General features: G+C 38.8%; 1 protein-coding gene across 1 annotated transcript in view; it reads left to right on the top strand.

The window, feature by feature from the left end:
* Positions 1-15,383, top strand: part of LOC119916474 (rho-related GTP-binding protein RhoN-like) — a 29,470-nt gene extending 14,087 nt beyond the window's left edge. Inside the window, exons 3-5 of the mRNA XM_038736506.1 lie at positions 7,743-7,852; positions 10,641-10,775; positions 14,302-15,383. Coding sequence (XP_038592434.1) covers positions 7,743-7,852; positions 10,641-10,775; positions 14,302-14,556 — 500 coding nt within the window. The 3' untranslated portion in view covers positions 14,557-15,383. The remainder of the gene's footprint in view (positions 1-7,742; positions 7,853-10,640; positions 10,776-14,301) is intronic.
* The last annotated feature ends 3,904 nt before the right edge of the window (positions 15,384-19,287 follow it).

Below are 19,287 nucleotides of genomic sequence, written 5' to 3'. Positions count from 1 at the left end.
CCTGCCCAGTGGGGCTCATTAAAGGTCGCTCATCAAGAAACTTTATTTCATAAAAAGCTTTTTTTCCTCTAAGCTGAACTTGCAGTACAGTCTGGAATATATAGACGGGGGACAAATGAAAGAAAGAATCTGAATATATGAGTGGAGAAACATAACAAATGCAGACGCTTCCACACAAGCCATGAGGTTCACTGAAAGGTTTGATGAGTATGAAAATGATGTGAATCTGTTCTGGTTACTTGTGTCTCGAGTGTAGAATGAGTCCTCGCCTGCATCCACTTAGTGCTGGATAATTATTTTCTTTTGTATTGTACTTCCTCGGATGATTCTAGTGTATAGAAAATAAAAGTTGTTTGGTTTTGATGTAAGTTTGATAACTTGGTTTCAAAAGGAAGGCAAGTTGGACAATTGTATTCATTCATATTTCTCCATTATTATAAATATACAGTAAAATATTTGGTTGTGATTTAAAAGTTTTGTCATTAATTTTGGAATCTTTATAACACGTTTGACAATGTATGGGCTGTATTTTGATTCTGGCTTGTATTCATTTCTGTTGTCTTGTAGACCCATGCAGGCTGGGCATAGTCATATGCATGGTTATTCATTCATTCATACATATAGTCATGTACATACATATAGTCACTTCACAATTTATAATGATAAATGTATTTTTCAGTACATCAATACATGTAAGTCTGTTAATTATAGTTTAACCAGTCACAAATTCTGGCCAATTTGAGCTGTCTGTTTTCACTGAACGCCTTTAGAGATTCACAGTGTGATAAATTTGGATTTATCATCCAGTCAGTTCAGCTTCTCAAATGATGTGTTCAGTGGGAACGTAACACTTTGTAACATGGTGTGTGCTGCACTCAAGCCCACTTGTGTTTTTAAGTGCATGAAGCTAATTTAAAGGATCTCATTCAAGGGATCATATGTTACAGGGACAGGATATACTAACCTGGCCACTCCTCTAATGCAGCTCAGTGTCATGTGTCACATTACTGTAAGAAACATGGCGTGGCTCTCTTAAAAGATATAACTCAGACAACATTACATGAGTCTTTTAGGGAGGACAAACCTCTTTAATCAGCCACTAAATCTAAAAGATGTATCCGTCAAAAGCAGCACAGTGCAATGGGTATGGACTGTGCATGCTTACCAGTGTGCTGTTGTGAGCAACCAGACAGACAAGAGAAAAAAAGGAATCACTGCTTTTTGGAAGCATCAAAAGCATGACAACCCCATGCCGAGTCTCAGCATGGTATTGCTGTTTCCCCGACTGTTGTGCATCACTGTTTCAAAGGCAAAGGTTGTGCAACAGCCACACAACTAACACATATTTGGTACCAGCACAGAAGCTAAGAAATTGAACTGCCAGGAACAGGGTCAGCAGCAAAGCGGATTTTGCAACTGCATTTTCTCAACCGTAGTACTTCCATATTCCTACACATAAGCGCATGTAGTCTGCGCAGTGTATTAAGTCAGTGGTCATATATGTCGTTTTGGGAGTCTAACGTTTAGATATGAGGACCTGTTGTTTTTTTCCCCGTAAATATTTCAAAAACTGAAATAAATGAGTTCTAAAATGCTTTAAATAAGACTCAAATTGTCATTTGAGAAAGCTAAATACATTCAGGACTCTAGTGGCTGAGTGTCTTTTTGAGTTTGTTCTTGACAGAGACAGATGGGCTGAAGTTTCTTTGTGCTGCTTCTACAGCAGCAGAAATCTTCCCTTGAGGGCATCATACTACAGGTCCCAGAGAGGATCAAAAAAGCACACAGATCAATACACATTAGCTGCTGCTCGAGTGCTGAACATAGATTAGTTGACATCATGAAACCTTGAGGCTTGCAGTCTGTGTGTGTGTGTGTGTGTGTGTGTGTGTGTGTGTGTGTGTCAAGAGAGTCAAGTAAGCACTACCTTTTCCCAAGATTATGTTAATACCAGTTTTATAAGGACAAATCCACCTGAATTAAATTATCAGCAAGAATGATTTCTTGATTTCCTACATTTGAAGTACTTAATATACTGTATAAAACATATCTAATAATAAGATATAATATATGAATAAGATATGAAATGATGCTGTAACCTTAGTGGCATCAAGATAGACCTTTAATGAAATCAGCTGGAGCATTAAAGGAATACTTCTGTCTGTTCTAGTCTGTCTGTGTATTAGGTATGGAGCAAGAGCAAGGATGTGATTAGCTTAGTTTAATACTGGAAATGGGGGTAAACAGCTAGACTGGCTCTCTCTGAAGTTCAAAAATATGCATATACAATACAGTACAAGTAATTCTAAAGTTTATTAATTACACATTTTATTCAGTTCAATTTATATAGCACCAATTCACAACAGTTATCTCATAGCTCTTTTCATATAGAGTGTACTCTGTGATATTATTTACAGACACTTAACAATTCCCACCATGAGCAAGCACTTGGTGACACAGGCAAGTGCTTATCTTGTTAAATCCGACACAAGTAGTAAAGCAAAAGCGACAGCTGTCATTCACTGTAAAATGTGTTAATACTGAGCTTCAGAGGTGGACAGATTTTTTCCTTCGAGCCAGGCTAGCTGTTTCCCCTGACTTTTGGGCCACTTGGGGGCAGCAAAAAGAAGCTGTAAACATAATACTGATATACTGCTGTGTGGCGCTCAGCAGGCAGTGTACAGTGGGTTTCTTAGAAATTTTTTCTAAAATTCTTTTTTTGTAGACAGCTGCCTGCTGCGGCTGAAACACTCTGCAGAGCTGAGGAAAACTGCAGAGTTGGGTGATAATTCTCTGTGGGTTCATCACTATGAACAACCTCTTTCACTTACAAGTAGACATGTGATCCATTTGTAATATGAAAATATTGATTATAGTTGCTTTAACCGCAGATATGAGAGTGGTATCGATCTTTGCATCTAACTTGAGGAAAGAAAGCAAATAAAGGTATTTCCCAAGTTGTACTATTACATAACTATTCCTTTTAGAAACATTTGTATTATCTGTACAACCTCCTGGATGTTGTCGGGGTGGTTGATGACACAAACCAAGAGCCTTTGACAGCTTAATTTAAAGTATTTTATTCAAAGCTGGCTTTGGAAGTCGTTTGTATTTGGAAGCACTGATGAGAGGAGGATAAGGGTTTGAGTGCAGAGGGACTTGAATCTCAGGGGAGTCTTGATGCTTGTTTATTCTGGCAGGGGTAGGTAGACTGAATAGAGGAGGACTTGGCAGAACAACAAACAACTATATTAATGCAGAAGGAGTACCAACAAACTGAACACGCCAGAGAAAAGCAATCAGCTAAACTAGATAGACAGGCGGCTAAATAAACAGCTCATGTTGTCGTAATGTACGGTCAGTCCTAAGCGGAAGCAAACTGAGGAGCGCGTACCACACAGCTGCACTAACAGTGGGAGATGTTTCTGTTGATTAGTCGGATCCCTGGTTACCTGCCTGCAGGAGATTGCATTTCTTTGATGCAGTGACAGTTGCAGAGTGCGCCACCTGATCAGCACCCTGGACAGTTCTTGTAAATCAAACCATATGTGATCTAATTTACCAGTAATGTTGTATAACTCTGTTATGTGTCCTAACTTTTATAAAGAAGAATAGATTTCCACCTCCATTATTTCTGCTTGAGAAATTGTAGAAGAGTAGAATAAGGTTGTGTAAAATGTTTTGGTTTTTTTTCAGATTACATTAAAGCGTAATGGATGTTTCATATTGTTAATGTTCAGCATTCTGCTGTGCTGTTTTTTCACCCTTTCAGGCCTTGGGGAAAGATTGGGAAAAACTTAATTGCCTGGATCTGAGGTTTTTTCTGACAACACTGAAAATGTTTTATCCTCATTGAACTTTAAACTTTTTCTCTCAACAAAATATATAAAAAGTGCTTGAACTGGAATTTCACCACTGTGAGTAATTATATTTCTTCCTTGTTTCCTTGCTTGAGAATAATACATTAATCACCTTAAAGAAGCCCTGTGCAGTTTTTGACCACTAGGGCTGTGGAGCAATGTTTTTAAGTGTGGGTCACCATTTTGTTTTTTTGTTGTGGCAATCATCCACTTCGTTTGCCTTTAACAAGGGATTTGCGCAGCGTAAAAGTCCATGTTCGACTCGAATACGTGTGTCTGTACCCAGGAGCCTCTGTCGAGGATCTGATCAGTTAATGTCTCTGTAGACAGCATAGCTGTTTAATAATCCCTCAGCACAGTAAACCATGAGTCGGCGTAAGCCTGGTGTTTAGTTTGGTCATTGTTTCTTATTTTCTTCTGAACAAAAGCTTTGTTTTTTTGTGCATAATCTGAATGTGTGGTTGAATTAATTTTTTTCCTCTGCCTGTAAAATGAAGTATCATTAGTTTGTGTTATGTAAAACTAAACAAGGGTAGTGTTTATGAAGACATTTATCTGTTGTAGGGTTTGATAGTTACCTTTACTTACTAAACATGGTCAAAGCGCTTGGTCCCCACGGGGACACACATGCATGTGTGTAAGCATGCAGTTTTTGAACTATTCCACAACTTTACATTTTTGTTGGTAATGTGCCAGGAAATACAGCAATGTCCTGGCAAAGGCTCAGAAGAAGACGAATGCTAGCTAGTTAACATAGATGTAAAGACTGCTGGTTTCCAATGAAGCTCTGAAAGTGTTTTATGAGGAAGGAAATACAGTCAGCATTTATTAATGCTTGTATATTGTTCCTCAAATGTAAGTCGCTTTGGATAAAAGCGTCTGCCAAATAGGTAAATGTAAATGTAAATGAAGCATGTTTGTTGAAACTCCCCAGGGCACCTTTAAATTGTTATTATAACCAGCCCTTTTGCCTAAACCGATGATGATATATTATATACACATAATGGTAAGAAGAATTGATGATCAAGATCTGACACAGTTTCAAATAAATAATCTCTCAAGCAAAAACTATGTCACAGCGACACTGTTTCTAAATTATATTAAACATTTCTCTGGCATTTCTGGATCAATTTCTTCTTACTTATCAGCCGACATATATTCAGATACTGACATATCTGCAATAAGCTGTTGTTTTCTGATATTCTGATTTATTAGTTGTCCTGTCCTTGTCTTTGACATTCAGCCAATTAGAGACATGCTGGTGCACAGCCATAAGAGCCAATCAGTCATATGTTTAAATGTGGAAATTGGAAACAACTAACTTGTATCTTATGTTGGTTGCCTCTGTACGTGTAATAACTTTAGGTGTGTGGGTAAATACATCATTTGTTAAAGTATTTTACCATAGTCTGCATGAGTTCTAATGATAGTAGCTGACCAAAAGACATTACTCTGCATAGCTGTAGCCTACATAGGCCTGGTGTACTTGCAAAAGTGCTGACTATGCAGCTCTGCAAATGACTTCTTTTACAGCGTCCCACTCTATTGCCCAGATTAGGCCAGCAGTATTTCATAAATACAGTTTGCATGGCTTCAGGTGGGCTGAGGAAGATCTGTTATTGTTTTACACGAAGGCAGAAACACAGACTTAATGAGCTTTTACTGTAGGAGCCCTAACTAATTTTGACATTATGGTATTTTTTTCTTGTCTGTTTGACCTGTATGTCTGGCATCATCTTAAACTAATGAAAAAACACTATCATTAACATTCAAAAAGAAATGTTGGAAAATGGCTGCTTTTTCTGAACTTTCTAGACTCGTAGAGGAGACAAAAGACTTTTTAACACTATGGCTGATCACAGCATGCCATCTGATGCAGCGGTGGAGCTGACAGTGTGAAGCTGAGCTACAGCTGTCAGTTCACTAATGCCTGTGGGTGTGTGTGGAAGCTGTGGAGACCTACGGGTGGTTTGTGGCGACTGTCTGATACACTTCCACTCTCCCCCGCCCCCTTCGCCTTTTATTGAATTAATCATCCTCATATTCTATGACTTCAACTGGACCTAGAAAATGCTGAAACACAAAAGGGAAAGTGAGATAGTGTGTAAGAATGGACTGCAGCATGTGTGAAACCCAGGAGCAGGAATTAGTCGGAGAGAGAGGGGAAAATGGTTGTGGCCTTTATTTTGACATTTTTCTGTCAGAACAGGTATGTGTTCAAATTCTTGACAGAAACACACGTGCGCTAACACGTGTTTTGCTTGGAGGCCAGATTAGTACAGCATGACATAAATTAGGGTAAAATATAACTGCTTTTTTGGGCAAACGTACTGTACCTGTATATTTCCTTCCAGGTATGTTGATGTTGTGTAATCAAAATTAAAAACGAGTTTTATATGATAACATTTTTACTTTCTAATTTAAGTACGAAACTTACGAAATGTGGAGACAACACGAGACAGGCTGTTCAGCTTTATTGGCATGAATGTATAACAACAATATTGCCAAAGCTACAAATAAATGACATAAGAACAAGTCATTTCATACATTCATGCATACAAATTAACAAATTAAAGTTAACAAATCCCCAATTTGAACAGGTTATTTTCTTGCAAATCACTCATTTGAGAGTGAAAACAGTGTAAGAATTAGTACCTCAAACAGTATATTGTTGAATGCTGTATTTGCAATGCCATGGACAATTGTGCTGGATATATTTGGTGTGTTCATCTTTATTTTAACCTCCAAACCATTTTATATAAATAATAAAGTTTAACTGGGGATTTGTTTACAACTTGGACTCTTTTGTAACGTTGTGCCATCAAGCAGAAAGTAAATAGTCACACAGTTAAACGTGTGATAAAACATGGTCAAAAATACAAAAATAAGGTATTAAGAAAAAGTCAAATGGCAGCAACTTTAGCTTTTCTAATATGACATACTTATACTGTACATACGATTAAAATGAAATATGCAAAGTTGGTCTAAGCAAGCATGTCTGCAAAATCCACAGTCATTTGGAACTGTTCACCTTTCTCATAAGTGAAATTAATAAACTTATATATCCTCTACACATGATTGCAAATGAAATAAACGTTTTTGCCAACTGAAATTTGAACACATACCTGTTCTAAGAGGTATTTTGATGGGGGGGGTTAACATATATTTGACATATACCAGTTAAATGAACAATTAATCCAGCTACACAGGATAAAACCCTGTGAAATAAGAGTCTCCTTCAGTATTTTTCAAATTAAACGTTGGGCTGAAAAAACCACGACAAATGAGACACGGAATCATTATGAAGTGTGTTTTTGTGTTTGAGCTATGTGTGTGGCAGCGACTCAGATTCAGTCGGGTTATATGGGAATTTTCTGTCCAACACATTTTTGTGAAGTTGCCAAAGCCCTGTGTGTGGTGACAAAAGCACGTAGTGTTGGAGACAATGAGGGAAATGGAGAGGGAATGTTATCCCCTCTGGATAGGAATGTGTCCCCTTACCCAGGTCACAATGCTCAATTCAGGCTGGGCCCCTGGCAAAAAAACGTGCCACTCTGAAATACCAGGTGACGTTTTGTGTGAGCCATTCATTATATCATTGTCACACGTCTGTCTATTGGCTTATTCAAGATTGTCAGACGCACAGACCAGGGGTTGTGAACGAGGCCCTTCTGTTCACTTCGAAAGCAATGAATCACACCCACTCATTGTCATCTGCAGAGTGGCTTAGTTCATGGTAATTACATTTAATCATAGTTATTACTGCTGAAGGTGCTCTGTAACGGCTCACTTTGTGATAAAAAAAAAGTTAAAGTTAAAACTAAATAGCATATAATCTACCTGGAAACATTTGTCATGACTGTGTTTATTTTTCGCCCACAGGTTCAGCCTACTACGACAATGTGCGGCCGTTGGCTTATCCTGACTCTGACGCAGTACTCATCTGCTTTGACATTAGCCGTCCTGAAACACTGGACAGCGTGCTGAAAAAGGTCAGTGTCACATTAAAAGAAGTGTGAATGTATCTGTTTAATAGTTTTTTCCTAACATAGCTGAGGCTGTTTTAGAGGAACAGTTAGTCTCTTTTCAGGACAGCAGAAAACAGAGCAGCTTTAAGGGATAGCTGACACACACAGACACAGACATTCCTGCAGTTGGTGCCGTCACTCATCAATGACATCATCAATACAAGAGAAAACACATATCTTTTATGGTGGACAAATTCTCACACCTTCAGTGGGTCCACTTGAGAACTAACTTGAACTTTGACCTTATTAGATGACCTAGTAGACGTTCCTGAGTAATAGTGGTGAATGAAGTGATCTCACAATGCATGCGCGGGATGCCAAAGTGACATGTTGAGGGGTCACTCTATTCAAAGTTTAGAGACAAAACCTGACTGTATTAAAAAAAAGACAAAACAAAGGAACTTATCCTTATCCCATCTACTTTAAGTGCATAAGTATGGCAATGTGCCATCATGTCTTCGGTGCATTTATTTTGGCATGTGTTTTTAGCTTATTTTTCATCTGCAAGCTTCTATTCTCAAATAGTGCCCTTGCAGTACATAACCCTCTTTCTTCTGCCATTTCTGACAGCCTTCCGCCTAACCAATTCTTGTGCCCTCCAATTTTCCTTTTAGAGGGACAATTCTTTCTCAGCATTGCTTAGTCACAGAAAGACCCCTTGACTCTTCATTACTTCCCTATTTCCTTTTTGTATGTTTTGTTCTCTTCAGTCCAATTTCTCTTCAAGTGCTCATTCAAATCTCCAATGTTAGATTGTCTGTATATCTCTCTCATCTAGCATTATCCACCAAAAGATGTTATCCCAGTCTCTATCCAGCTATCACCTTTTTTAAAGCATAAACCCAAATGTTCTCACCTTTTCAGCTTTCTGACCAGCAACCTGCCAGCATTCCTGCATCTGCTGCTTTATGGTCCACATATTTCAAATCCTCCTCCACACTGCCATGTATAATATGTAATTGTGGTGAAGATCACTAAATCCATAATTTCAATTATATTTTTCCTAAAAACAATCACATTTTAAGATAGTCTAAACCAGACCAAGAGTCTACAGCTATGCTAGCAGCTCTGTGAGACTGTACGTGGGCGCAACGCTAATGTCAGCATGCTATCATGCTCAAAATGACTAATTAGTCAGAAACCAAAGTATTGAATAAAAGGTAATTTTACCTGATGGTGGTGCTAGATAAAGTTAAGGGTTTACCAAAGTTATTACAATTAATCCTGAGTGGAACATGAATGTCTGTACCAAATTTCATGGCAATCCTATTCAATAGGCATTTCACTTAAAACCATAAATGTCAACCTCATGTTGGCGCTAAAAAGTCAGAGAACCACCAACGTCATTATGATTCACTGTCTGGGAACCACGAATGTGTATACAAAATTCATGCTAGCATGGCTACAAATATAAGGATCAGCCTTAAAAACCCAACATGTATAATATGTGTGTAACCATATAATGTAAACTCCGACTCAGGTCATTCCCATCTAAATTTCCAGAAATATAACTGAGGACAAGACATCAGTGTATTCAAACATAGCTACAGCATTTCCTGGTGGCTTTGAAATGTGATTTTTTTAGTGCAGTTACCTGGTTTGCACATATATTTTCAAACTGAATTGTCAGCTGAAGTTATCCAACAGCCACCTGACAGCCCGCATTCTACTCTTTATCTGGGACAAAACTCTCACCAATTCTTAACATTAACACAAACAATAAGCTGCTCTTCCCATGGGCCCTTTGTGACTCATCTAAATTGCTGCTATTCACCAGTTGCACACTGTTCAGTGGAGGGGCCTATTGAAAGGCAACAGCTCACTCTGCACAACAGCACAACACACTGGAGCCCGTAACAGCAGCGACACAGGCATCCAGGAGAAAAGATCTCTTTGTAAGGGAGAACAAATGGAGCAACTGTGCAAAGTGGTTGCCTGTGCCATGGTGTGAGGAGATAATGACTAGAGTTGCAGACAGAAAGAGAACGATAGAGAGAAAGAATTTAATAGTTTGAGTCATGTCAGTGGTCTGTAATGAGTATTGTCTGCCTCTGTCTCTCTGTCTGTCTTCCAGCATTCATGACCATGAGCATCGTGCTGTTGTGAGCTTGTGCTTTAGCTAACAAAGCTTCTATATTGTTTTGGTATTTGTTTCTCATCTGTCCTGGCCAGGTTTTATGTCTGAATATAGTTTTGTCAAATGCCCATTTTAGGATGGGCATTCACCTCTGACCACACAGAACTGTTGCATGTCTCTGTTGCACCTATAACCACACCCACCAGTGATGTCACAGTGGTCCTGGAGTACACCTGTACATCACTGCTACAGAAGTGTAGCAAAAACAAGATTTTCAGGTAGTGTTCAGATACCCTAATCATAAATTGTGACCTGATTGAAATTTGAAATAAACTGTTTCCAGGTTAAATAGATTTCATATGCAAAGTTAAATAAATATAGACTTTGAAAGCTACACTATATGGCCAAAAACTTTTTCACACCCCTACATACCCCACATAACTGGGTTTTTCCAGGGTTTGCACTTAAGGCAAATCTTAATGCTACAACATACAATGAAGGGTGGAAGCTTTTAAAGCAGCAGTTTAATTCCCCTGGTTTTGAAATGAGATGCTCAACAGCAACATATGATGGTAATTTTCTGGTGTCAACATACTTTTGACCACATCGTTAAGTATCTTCAGTTTTGATTTGTAATGGCCCTGTGCACTCATGTGTTTGTCTGTTGATACACAGTGGCAGGGAGAGACGCAGGAGTTCTGCCCCAATGCCAAAGTGGTGCTGGTCGGCTGCAAGTTGGACATGAGGACGGACCTCAACGTCATGAGAGAGCTTTCCAAACACAGACTCATTCCCGTCACCCACGAACAGGTGAGAAGTGCAGAGAATATGCCACTCATCTTGTCAATTACTTGGTTGTGTTCTTTTCCATGAAAAGCCCAGCCAGTATCTGCAAGCATCAACACTGTCAAACCTAGCTTGACATCAACTGCTGTTCCTGCTACCATAGCAGAACTACGCCACAGTAATTTTGCATATGTGAATAATTGAGCATTCATTTATTTGATTTATTTAACATTATAATATTTGGAACATGCATGACATATGGTTTTAAATGTATGGTCCATTGCAATTTTCTGCTGCAGCAATTTTCATTTATTGATTTACGTACAAATTTAACTGTATCATCCGAGAGAAATGACACCTATTACTTTGTTCCCTTGTGCACACAAACAAAAGTTCTGAAAATGAATTCGGAAGATGACATTTGCTTCAGATCATAACTTCCACAAATATGGAAACACAAGGAGTATAAAAGAGATGGGACTGAACAAAGAAGGAGACAAACAGCAGGATGTGCGATAATACAATTGTTTTGTTTGTGTCTTGGAGCGATGAACAGTGGCATGCATGAATTTTAATAGCTTATTTTCATGTAAATTTGAATTCCCACTTCTTGGCAGCCTTTTGTCAACATATTAATATTTTCTCATACCCCCGACAAAGCAGAGGTAACCACCCTCATTTTCCTGTCAGTAATGGCCTCAAAATTGGTCCATCAAGATCTGAGATTGTTTTTTCTGCATAAAGTGATTTATCTCCAAATTAACAGAAACCTTTGATCACACCAAATGTTTTCCTGAGACTGTAACAGCAGTTGAAACTCTTTCTTTCTGTCCCATCCGCTCTGATTGAAATCCTCACTGTGAGGCCCCTTTTTACCTTGTTTGGCTGGATGAATACTTTCTAGTGCAGTCCTAACTGAAGAACACTAAAAGTAATCATCCCAAAGGCACCAAAAGCATGTCTTATATTTGTCATATTTAGCTGCATTGAAAATTGACTTTACATAATTACCTGTTTTTGCCTGTGTGAACAATCAACAGTGAAAAACACTTTTGGTGCATCTGAGACTGAATCGTTCAAGTTCAAGTTTCAAGTTTATTTATATAGTGTTATAAAAACAACCCTAGTTGACCAAATTGCTTTCCAGGTTCACAATATACAACAAATATACACACTATGTTTGAAGGTCAATAAATAGACATGGGTCTTTAGCAAGGATCTGAAAGTGTCAGCAGTCCGGGCAATTCTTATTTCAACAGGTAAAGTATTCCAAAGATTAGGAGCAGCTACTGAAAAGGCTCAGTCATCTTTAGTTTTTAACCTGGATCTGGGGACATCAAGGAGCATCTGACTGGCTGACCTCAGTGCTTTGACTGGAGTGTGTACATGTAAAAGTTCTGAAAATTTTAAAGACAAGCAATAAAATCTTCAAATCAATCCTAAAGCGGACAGGAAGCCAGTGGAGCGAGGCTAAAACAGGGGTAATGTGCTCACGCTTTTTAGTTCCACTTAGAAATCGAGCTGCTGCATTCTGGACTAATTGTAACCGATGCAGAGATGACTGATCAACTCCAACATACAAAGAATTACAGCAGTCTAGTCAAGATGTTATAAATACATGGATTACTCTTTCAAAGTCTTTGCGTGGCAGGTAGGGCTTGATTTTAGCCAACAATCTCAGCTGAAAGAAACTGGCTTTTACAACAGAACTAATCTGTTTTTCAAATTTAAAAGCACTGTCGAAGATCACACCTAGATTCTTGGTAAATCGTGTGTCTCTTGGCTTTATAGTATTTTACAAGAGAGCCCTTAATCTTGAAAAAAATAGACACAGTACTTCTGTGGTCAAACAATTGACTCCACCGTGGTCAGACTAGATCAATATAATAGGAAATAAAATGGAACATATAGAGGAAAGGTTAAAAATAGTTGTACTTCAAAGTGGAGCCATAGAGCTTGTCTTAATGGGCCCCATTCAAAGGGCTGCACTGCAAACAGCCACAAACAGGGACCTTTACATTTCAGCCACTTGATTTGATCCCCAGGGGGAAGTACATTCACCAGAATGAACCACACATGAACTGTGTGACGACTACTGTAATCGGCTTAAGGGCATCGAAATAGAGACTTGAAGTGTTGGAACATTTCCATTATTACAAAAATATTGCAGCCTCCCTGGTAGCTCAAGTCTTGAATATTTTTCATACAGGAGGAACATCCTGCTGCTAGATACTCCCTCAATATGGAATATCTCTAAGACTGATGGTTGAACACCTATGCTGTCACACAGTGTAGATGTTTCATTGCCAAACAAGTTGATGAATCCACGTTCCAAAAGGAAAGAATGAATAAACTGACAAAACGTGTCCTTATCCTATCTACTTTAAGCAGAGATAGTCAGAAGGCAACCGAGTAGAAGAGCTATTTTTAAGACGTAAAGAAGGATTGGTTATGAGGCCCAGGTTCCCCCTTTATTATCAGAAAATACACCCAAGCACAGAGTCAGTGTTGTTGGAGAACAAGGAAGCAAAATGAATGCACAATACATGTAAGTTCAACCAGTCCAGATTTAAGATGGTGCCAAACACTCCTGGGAATAAGCTGAGCTTTTACGCTTAAGTTTTACAGTTGCACAGATAGACCTTAAATATTTCATAGCTGTGTGGAGGATCTTAGCTTTATGTATGCCCCAGCTAGCTATCATGCCTCTGAGAGTGTAGGCTTTTATTAAGAGGGAAATTTTTTACTACATGCCCAAGACCAATGGTCAGATGTCCACAAAAGGATAAGGTACTGGAAGGATAATCTAATAGCATGTAACACATGGTGATAATAATAAACTTGTGTTGCAAAGTCCACTGCATTTATCCACTCATAGTACTGTATGGCTTTCAAAAACCAAGTGTAATGTTGTGCTTAATTTAGACTGTATTGAATTACATGAGGCATCTGTCAGTATATTAGAGGCTCAACATGGTTTAAGGACATTTAAGAATGCAAAAAGCATTTTTCCACCACACGGCCTTTCTGTTTCTCCCACACACATACATAATGTGCCATTGCCATAGCTTTAAGTACTATCTCTCAGCAGCTCTCTAGGTGAGTCACCGGCTTTTGGACTACAAACATAAGCATATGGCTAAATAAATGTTTGAATTTTAAAGCTGCACAAATCTTTTTTATAGTAACGGATCTCACAACATAAGGCGCTGCTCTTAGTGTCTGCACTTCCCCTCTGCTTTGAGGAACATTTTAAGGTTGTTAAGCTCATTGTTTTGGTTTTACCACCCATAAATGTACTGTTTTGGTTCAGTCTCAGTATTCTCATCAACCTTTCTTGCAGCAGCAGCAGCTACCCCACACCACATGACAAACAGACAAGGCTAGCAACTAGCTGGTGAACATAGTGGAGCATGTTCAAAGAGCCAGATATTTCACTCACGAGTTGGTGGAGACCAAAAACAGAGCTTAAATGGAGAGTGAATATTGGACTTGCATTTGTCAGGTGACCAGAAACAGACCCACATTCTGTATTTTTCTGTGTTTTCAGGGCACTAATTTGGCAAAGCAGATCGGTGCAGTGGCCTACGCAGAGTGCACCTCAAAGTATTCAGAGAACAGCGTCCGTGATGTTTTCCATGTCACCACCCTGTCATCTGTGTCCCGCATCCATCGGCCTCAGCTCAAACGTGCTGGCTCACGTCGCGGCCTCAAGCGGGTCTCCCAGCAGCCGCCCCGGACTGAGATTCATGAGCACCCACCTGCCATTAGAAAGGACCGGGCCAAAAGCTGCGTGCTCATGTAGGACCAGAGTCTACCAGCAACCTGACCGATGTGTGCTGATGTACATGAACTTAATTTATTGGTGAATTCTTGTCAGATCTTTGCACTGCATAAAGGACAATTTAATGAAAATAATGAAAAAGAACGAATGCTATTCTGTGGAGTTCTTTGAGAAACTGTTTGTCCATCTTTAGCTAAACTCTCCTTGTTATTTTTCTCTGTGACCATGTTTTCATCCGGGGAGGTCATTGTTGTGGCTATTGTAGCTATTTTTTCTTTAACGCTTTTACTTGAACAAGTGGACAAAAATGGTCCGGGACACAAACAGGCTGGTTAGCAAATGAAACACAAAAAGTGTTATAGAAAAGTGAGTATAGATATTAAAGGAGAAAATAATCATTTGAAAAATTACCTTGGAGGGAGCAGCAGGAACAGTGCTGGTCTTGAACTCTATTATGTCGTTTACTGTTTTGAAATGCTATTCTCTCTTTTAAATGTTTAAGTAAATGAAGCACAATACGATGCACGCAGTTCCAAGTCATTTGTAAATGCCAGGGAATGACCTCTTCTGTTCCACGTCACATGACAAATTGAAAAGAAAATCTGGCCAGGAAAAAAAAAAAAACTCGTGGGCTGAGATGACACTAATTTTCTTAAACCACAAGTGCTTTTAATATTGAAAACTGAATAATCACCCGCCACATAATACTGAAGTGTTGTGAAATTAATATTGTTCTAATAATCCACAGTGGGGAGGAGAGTCACGAAGGGACTAAAAGGGGTGACTGTTATGTTGTACGTGTGTGATGATGAAATAAAAAAACTTGCTCTGCTGAGCGGTGAAACATTGTTAATGTAACTTATTCATTTGAATGTTATTTGGCCTTGATCCTGAATTATTGTGCTAAGAAAAGTCAAGTGTATAAATGGGGAATCTTAGATTCATTATACTTTTGTCTTAGCAAGAATATTTCTCACTACATCTCACTTCATTGGACCAGAGAACACAGTAGTTTCCAGCTCTGAACATTTTGTCTCAGGCAAGAACATTTCTCTTTGAAACGGCTTCTTCTGTTGGGTAAGATATAACTTTTTACTTTAAAAAAATGCCTACACTGAATCGACAGCAGAGAAATAGAACATATTTTATAGTTATATAGTATATGTGCTACAGCTAAGGTTGAGTTTTGGACAAATTAAAACCTGATGCTGGTGCTAGATGAAATATCTGAAGTTATAACAAATCATCCTCTGGGGACAATGAATTTCTGTACTCAGTTTCAAAGTCAACCTATCTAATAATTGTTGACAAAATATGGACCGACCAGCCAACATAGAGCAACAATGCCATCCTTGTGTGTCAAAGTAATATGGGACTGACTGGCCTCTACATGAAGGTGACAACTGGCTTGTCACACAGATCAAGAAATAAAAATGTATCAACACAACAAGTTATGTAAGTTATGGATTTCAAGTATGCAGAGGAAGCACTGTACTGCTCTGTGTGAATGAAAGGTAATGCTTTGACAGGTAATGGTTTCTATTTTATTGAATATATGCTTACTGTCTCTTCCATTCCTAAGAAACTGACTACATCATAGTGACTTGGGATGTAAGCTGCAGGGGATCTAATGTAATGTCTCATTGCCACATATGCCACACACAGCTATATTTCCCCTCGGAAAGAAGTCTTCTTTCTCTATGGGCTCATAATACACCGCAGTAGCTGGCAGTGTATTCTTTCTCTGTGAGTGATCAGTCCTGACCTATTCTCTTTCACAGTTCAGAGGATCATCTGAGCGATTGTTTTTGAAAGGGAGCCAGCTGTAATATATTGTATATGTTGTATTGGAACTTACAAAATTCACGTATTTGCGTTATTAAATTGGCATAGTGACAGAATGTATTGTCAACAGGGTTTTTCAGAAGGGTTAACTTTCTGCTTGTCTTTGCTCTTGAAAAAACAGCCAACAGTAGCCCATTGGAATCAAAATGATCATGCTACCATTATTTTCGCACTGACAGAAATACAGTTCAGCATTCTGAAAAATCATATATAATATGAATATATTCCCCTCAAATTTAAAATGAATACAGCTGTTCCAGACTGTATTCATGAGGCTTGTAGTCTGACCTTTTACTGTGACTCCATTTGCTTCCCATCACCATGGATAAGGGCCTGCAGCAACTTGCTGCTTCTGTGAGCTCACGCTAAAGTGACATTTCACAGCATCACTGCCATGTTGCCATGCAGGGAGCCCAAGGTCGCACCACATGCCCGGGGCGAGACCAGGGCAGGCCTCTAGTCAGGGGGGAGAGGACATCCACACAGATGGAGTCGCAACAATCCTGCATATATACAGTATATGACAACGCCTGCATAGTAATTTGATCACGCATGCTAGTGGCAGTTAATAATCGCTGGTCAGACTCAAGGATAATGATCCTCAGTAGGGTGGTGTAATTTTGAATGTAGTGAATGAAATACTAGTTTATTATCCACATTCAAAGTCATGTTCTCTGTTATTGTTACTGTAGAAATAATAAGCCTGTTGGCTGGCTCACTGTGCGGACATAACTTACTTACAACTTACAACTCTGATACAGACCTGCTGCAGCCCTGTGAAGGAAAAGTTAGGAGAGAAGCTTGCAGGCTGGGTGCGACCTCAGCCTCTGCTTTGGTGGAAGAAATATTTGTTGATGCTACAGAGAATGTGAACTCTGTGGCCTCCAACTGAAATGAGCAAACATATTTGGCAAACACTTATCCCTCGTGTCCTCACCTGGCTCAGTGACATTCCACTCAACGGCTAAGTAATACTTTGGAACAACACAGAGTAGCTAAAGGTTTCTAGTGTATTAATAGCAACAATTTTTCAGCCACTGTCAAATGCTTCCAATTTAGTCGAGGGGATCGGTGCAAGAAAAGCAGCTGAAGTGAGTAAGTATGGGGAAAAATGAACACCCAGAGGGTGTAAGATGTGAGACCACACAGAGAAAAAAAGACCATTGGACTCCTACATGGACAATGTTCTGATATATGTTCCATTTTCCCCATTGCTAAAGACCACAAAGGACCTCCAGCTTTACATGTTATCTTTATGTGTATAGGTAATGTGTTGTATTGTAAGTAAGTATAGTATTGTAATGTGATGAGGTCACCAGGGCAGGCTAGGGAGGAGCAATGCAATATATCTGAAAAACAAAACAAAAATACTTATATTCTTTAGTCCACGGGTTATCAACAGGCAACTCAGGTTATGTCTTTAATCAAAATCAAAGTTCAAGGTCCGACTTAAAACATCCCAGGGGGAGAAAAACAAACTTCCAAAAAGGCCTCAACAGAAAGTGGCATTTTTCCCCTTTTGAACGTGTCTTCTTCCTCTTCTTCTTAAAGTACTTTTCTGTATGTGTCCTCTTCAAATTTATGGGAGATTATGGGAGATGTAGTGATCAGTTTAAATAAGCAAGAATAGGCTGTAGTGTTGTCCACATTTAGCAAGTCTTAGCCAGAGGTACTTATTATGAGTAGAATATAATGCAACTCCTTGATGATGAGTCCTTGGTGGAGCGGAGGAGCAGAGTGGATTCAATACAAGAGCAAATGTAGGAGGAAGCTGGAAGAGAGAACAACTTGCAGCTCACAAGATATGAAGTAATTTTTGAAAAGTTTTCAATGGGTGACATCACTTTATTCTTGAAAGTGAGACAGCAATTCAATAAACTGAGGGGCATGTAGGTATATGAAATGATGAGGTTGGTGTAGTGAAGATTAACTTACTTAAGCAGCCAGCAATTACAGAGCCCTGACCATCGGCTGAACAATGACCTGGTACTTGGTCCAAACTGAAATATCTCAACAACTAATGGATGTATTGCAATAAAAGTAGATACTGTAATTATTCCTTCTACATAAATGAATCATGTAAATTACTGTTTTAGTAGTTAAATTATTTATCGATAAACTGCATTAAGGCTCCTACAATGTGTCTTTTTAGTGTTTCTTTTTTTCACTGTACATTTGTTTATTTATATATTCATGGTTCCCAGAGGATGAATCCTACTGACTCATGGTAATCCCCTGACTTTTCCTCTAGTGCCACGATGAGGTTGACGTTTTTTCAATTTTAGTGAAATATTTTGACAACTATTGGATGAATTGCCATGAAATTTGATAGACATTTGTGTTCACCACATGATTAATTAAGTAATAACTTTTCACTTTTAATCTAACCCATTTATCAGGTGTCAACATTTTAATTCGTCCAAACTGCTGGTTTATAACCAAATACCTGCTAAACGAAGGAAATTCCCAATTAGCCTCAGCTGTTGAGACACTGTCAATGTCAACCTCATGGTGCTGCTAGAGAAGTCAGGGGATCACAAAGGTCAGTCTACATCATCTACGTCATCTGTATGATTTCTAGAGCCAGCATAGCTAAAGATTCTGCCTGTCTTAGGTGAGTTTTAGTTTGAGGCAGCATGCAGACATTTGACTGAAAATATCAGCTAAGCAAGTAGAGATGTATTCCTCAATCTGAATGTTACAATACTAATGGAAGTTGTGTTGACAAATCAAAGTAATCAAAGAACAAGAACCTGAACATGAGACCTAAAGGTTCCCTAATGGAGATATGGCTTTTCAGAAATTACAACACACAGAGTGAATTCAAGTGGTTGATACTGTAAATCCGAAGGGGAGAAATCAGGTAACTAAAGAGTACTGTAGAAATGAAGATTCTTTGTTTCAAGG

This window comes from Micropterus salmoides, unplaced genomic scaffold (genome assembly GCF_014851395.1).
Source record: "Micropterus salmoides isolate LMB-PRFRI ecotype aquatic unplaced genomic scaffold, ASM1485139v1 Ms_hic_scaffold_21, whole genome shotgun sequence".
Lineage (NCBI taxonomy): Eukaryota > Metazoa > Chordata > Actinopteri > Centrarchiformes > Centrarchidae > Micropterus > Micropterus salmoides.
Note: the sequence above shows the minus strand (reverse complement) of the source record. Positions and strands in the feature narration are given on the sequence as shown.